This window comes from Palaemon carinicauda, chromosome 30, assembly GCF_036898095.1.
Source record: "Palaemon carinicauda isolate YSFRI2023 chromosome 30, ASM3689809v2, whole genome shotgun sequence".
Lineage (NCBI taxonomy): Eukaryota > Metazoa > Arthropoda > Malacostraca > Decapoda > Palaemonidae > Palaemon > Palaemon carinicauda.
Window position 1 is genome coordinate 31,043,776 of NC_090754.1, and position 5,000 is coordinate 31,048,775.

At 33.1% G+C, this 5,000-nt stretch overlaps 1 protein-coding gene across 1 annotated transcript in view; it reads right to left on the reverse strand.

Moving 5' to 3' along the window:
• Nucleotides 1-5,000, reverse strand: part of LOC137622973 (connectin-like) — a 575,164-nt gene that overhangs the window by 532,061 nt on the left and 38,103 nt on the right. The window contains exons 3-4 of the mRNA XM_068353585.1: nt 1,671-1,979; nt 444-644 (exon numbers count right to left, since the gene is read on the reverse strand). Of these exons, the coding sequence (XP_068209686.1) occupies nt 444-644; nt 1,671-1,979 (510 nt within the window). The remainder of the gene's footprint in view (nt 1-443; nt 645-1,670; nt 1,980-5,000) is intronic.

The window sequence follows — 5,000 nt, forward strand, 5'->3', positions numbered from 1 at the left end:
GTAATAGCTTCTTGCTGGGCTGAAATTCGAACTCGTGCCACTCAGCCGAAACCATGTCTGCGAGGACTCTACCAACTGAGCTGGTAGAGTCATCGCAGGCATAGTTTCGCCTGAGTGGCACGGGTTCGAATCTCTGCCCAGCCAGAAGCTATTACCATAAATGAATTCCAGTGGATATATATTTCCATGGTAGAATTGAATTCCAGTGGATATATATTTTCATGGTAGAATTCGGTATTAAATGTCATTGTGGTTGATATTTACACACACACACATACATATATATATACATATATATATATATATATATATATATATATATATATATATATATACATATATAGATGAAGACCTTTGCGTCTAAACGTTGAATAATAATCAAGAAACTATACATACACATACCAAAAAATATCAAAATTCAAAGCCCCTCGGAGAAAATTTACCTGAAGGTTGAGTCTCTCAAGCTTGCTGAGCCCAACGAAGCCTTTTGGCGAGATATATTTGAGAGAATTTTCCTGTAGGTCCAAAATACGAAGTGAAGTCAAATCTTGGAAGGTCATATCACCGATGACCTCGATTCGATTCTTATGGAGGTCTAGGCGCTCGAGTGAACGAAGTCCCTTGAATGTGTCTGGAGTAATCACCTGTGATGGACGAAAAATAAGGTAATTTTGAAACTTAATATATAATATAATATAATATAATGTAATATATATATATATATATATATATATATGTACTGTATATACATACATATATGTACACACATATATATATATATATATATATATATATATGTACTGTATATACATACATATATGTACACACATATATATATATATATATATATATATATATATATGCGCATATATATACACATATATATACATATACACATGATGATATATATATACATATATATATATATATATATATATATATATATTATATATACAGTACATATATACATGTATATATATATATATATATATATATATATATATAATATATATATATATATATATATATATTTATAGCAGTAGCATGAAACATATATCTTGGTAAGTTAATTCATGTGTAAATACGATATACATTTAACGGTTTGAAAATATAATTGCTAGATAATTATTCTTATATGATTGCTTAATCTCATCATTTCCATATTAAGGACGATCCATATTAATTTTACATTATGCGGTCATCAATTTGAAACAACATATTTTTGCTTCAATTCCATACTACAATGGGGGAGCTTTTGTAGTTCGTTGGTACCGAACGCGTGTAAAATTTCATAAGTTAAGACTGAAAACCATATTTTAAACGGGAAACAAATACTAGAACATCACCATACTTGAGGATTCCCCCCTAACCTAATCTAGGAGCAGTATCCTTATCTAAGTCTCAACCCTGTGTTTACTTCCCAACCAGCTTCACTCCTCGCAAGGTAACCCTAAATCATAAAATTTTGTAAATCATAAGACTAGCTTTATATTATCATATTCCACATCAAAATAAACACCTTCTCCATAAAGAAAATCGATTTGGCAAGTAATAAGACAGTTTACACCTGTCCAAACAAACTACAGTCACCCCCTACAAGGAGTGCTGTGCTATCTTAAATACGCTACATCAAAACGAATCTAAAAAAAAGAGCCAGTCCCACAACCCACCTGAACCTGGTTGGAGAAGAGTTCCAGCTCAACCAGATTGTGGAGTCCCTGGAAAGCTCGGTCGTGGACGATTGTGATGTTGTTCCTGTCCATGTAGAGCTTGGTCAACCTCGGTAGGTCAACGAACACGTGACGGTTGACCTCGGTGATGTGATTCTCCCCAAGGGACAGGGTGTCGAGGGCCGGCAAGTGGGTGAAGGAGTTGCGAGCCAGGAATAAAATGGAGTTCCTCGAGAGGGAGACCTTGGTCAGCGTGGTGGAGTTGGCGAAGCTGTAGGGATGGACGGACTTGAAGGTCGCGTACTGGACCTGGGTGGATGAAAAAAAAAGGAATTAGCAGTTTTTAAAACATGATGAAATCAATGGAAAAATAATTGTATTGCTTGAAACTTAACCAGGGCTCTGTTAACCTCGAAGAAGAAGAAAAAAAAAACTTACAAAACAAGAGAAGTCGATGGAAAATCAGAAAATACATGACAATAGAATCTATTCATAGGCTGTTTTACATCTAGACAGAGAAAAATCTGGCACTATTACAAATCATAAATAGATAAATCAAAATAAGAAATATTACATACGAGTTAAAACTTATGTATAGCTGCGTTCGATTTTAAAAGATTAAATAACCAATGGCTACAAAACGTAAATGTATCTGCAAAATAAAAATCCTACATGATACAAATAAAAAAAACTGTCGAGGTCATTGCTGAAATAATAATAATAATAATAATAATAATAATAATAATAATAATAATAATAATAATAATAATAATAATAATAATAATAATAACAGCACGGTAAGAGTATTAAATATCATCTTCTGGACTCTACATCGCCGAGTATCAAGTGGTGTCTACCTGAAAAACGATATGAAGCATTTGAAAATAGCCATTGCCTGGCACTCCTTGGTCCTAGCTTGGGTGTACATGGGGCTTGGACGCTAATCATTTGTATATATGGTAAGTCTCTAGGGCATTGTCCTGCTTCAAAGGGCAATGTCACTGTCTCTTGCCTCTACCATTCATGAGTGGCCTTTAAACCTTTAAACCCTGTTTCCATTCAATATTTCAGCTGGTACTGAAGGGAGGCTTCCCATAGGTTCACGACCAATGATATCGTGCATTTGTAATAATTCTGAGGTGGTTCATCTAAGAATCTCATTCTGGTTCGAAATAAGAAGTCACAAAGCGATTGTGAGCAAGCGGAGTGGAAGGGAAAAGTGATTTTAAAATCAAAATATCATAATGAGTCTGCCAATAAGCAGACTTGTCTCTAAATTACAATTTAGATGAAGCGAAAGAGATAATTGTGTTTTTAAACATTCTGAGTCTCTCGTGATTTTAGTAATCTTCAATCAATTATTATATTGCAATGACCGAATGCTGTGAAGACAAATCTCTCATACAGAAAATAAGACATTGTGTGTAGACTTTGAAAATTTATGAAATGTCAACCAATTCTAAATAGTTTTTAAGAGTTTATAAATAACGATAGTCGTTAAAACGAGACTATATTATACAAATCTCAGGTGATATATAAAAAATTAGTTCTAAAAAAATTTACTTAACTTTCGGCTTAATTACATTAAATAACATAGATACATAACCGTAAATTAACGACCCTGAGGCCATGGTACATACACACAAAGTAAAAAGTTCTCTAATCCATATAATAATGCCTACTAGGATGAATTCGAGAGGCCATCGCAAGGTTCCCGGAAAAAAAAAAAAAAAAAAAAAAAAAAAACTCTAGCGTATTTTCTCCACCCAAAAGCTTCTTCCCGCCACCTGATAACGAGATCTTCCCTGGATGAGGGTTGGATGAAAAGACCCTTTGAGAAATCTTACCAGAAAGAAACCTCAAGAAAGACCATAATAAGGCGGAGATAACTTCATTCATAGATAATAATATTTCTCCTCAATTTTTTTTCCATTAACACCCGGACGAATGATTCCTGGCATACATAACTGGGCTTCTCCCTATTCCCGTAGCAAAAGCCATTTCACTGATAATAAGGGGACAAAATGAATGGGAATGTAGTTTTTGGAATCAGGGAATGATACGTATTGGATTTTGGTACACGTGGCTGTATCATTCGCCAGGTCAAAGGTATGACAAATGAAGATAGTATACGTCAGAAGACGTAATATTTGCGAGGCAGATGGGATATAAGAACATTGAAGAAAGCTGCAGATTATTATTATTATTATTATTATTATTATTATTATTATTATTATTATTATTATTATTATTATTATTATTATTAAAATTGACAGCTTTAAGCGTAGAATATCCAAAAAACTTAATTCAGATATACCCACTATCAAAGGACATTATAGTGTAATTTCTCTCTTTCTCAAACCAATGCTCATAATACTCAAGAAAAAACAAGCTAAATTCGAAATAAAAGGACTAAAAACAAATAAACAATCATATGAAGAAAAAAATACAACAATCGTAATGAAGAAAGAAAATTAGTTATTGCATAGAAATCTAAAGAGAACACAAACTTGATGGGATAATTCATCTTTCAGAACGCAAGTAAAATTAAGTAAAGCGAGAAACGTTTGCAACAAAGCACTTGGATAGCGGACATTTCAGCACACATCAATAGGCATTAGGCATTACATTTCACTTCAAAGAAAATTCGGTTCTAGGGCAGGGAATGTAAAGCATGTCTACAAGTACATACAGTAAGTATTTCTGGGGGTTACTTTACTCTCTCTCTCTCTCTCTCTCTCTCTCTCTCTCTCTCTCTCTCTCTGTATATATATATATATATACATATATATATATATATATATATATATATCACATTCAGCAAACTTTTGAACATCAAGATCCCATTTCACGGTAGCTGTATTTCTTTGAGTTTTGAAGAGCGCTCATATCGTAAACAATCATTACCATGTCTAAGAATTGCTCTAAATCTAATGTGTAAAGAGTTTTCAAGTTGCCCATGCATCTGCCTTTATGAAATATCAGAGTTTGAAACAAGTCAGGTTTTCAAAGTTGTTGGTGGGTTATTAAAATTTCGGGCTATGAACCAATAGAAAAAAAAATTGAAATCAATCATTTTAGCTGCTTAATAAAGGAACAGAGGGCACCAAGCCAAAAAATAATACAATGATGCCTAAAGAGATAGATTTGAATAAAAAAAATTAATCAGTGTGTTTTGAGATTGAATGGGAAAGATGAGGAGAGGAAATGAAAGAGATGGATCATAAAAAAAAAAAAAAAAAAAACATGAATCGGAGAAGAACGTAAACGCGACATATACAGTATAAAGCATGTATTCATGTCACTTTGTACCCATGTCACTTAGTACCC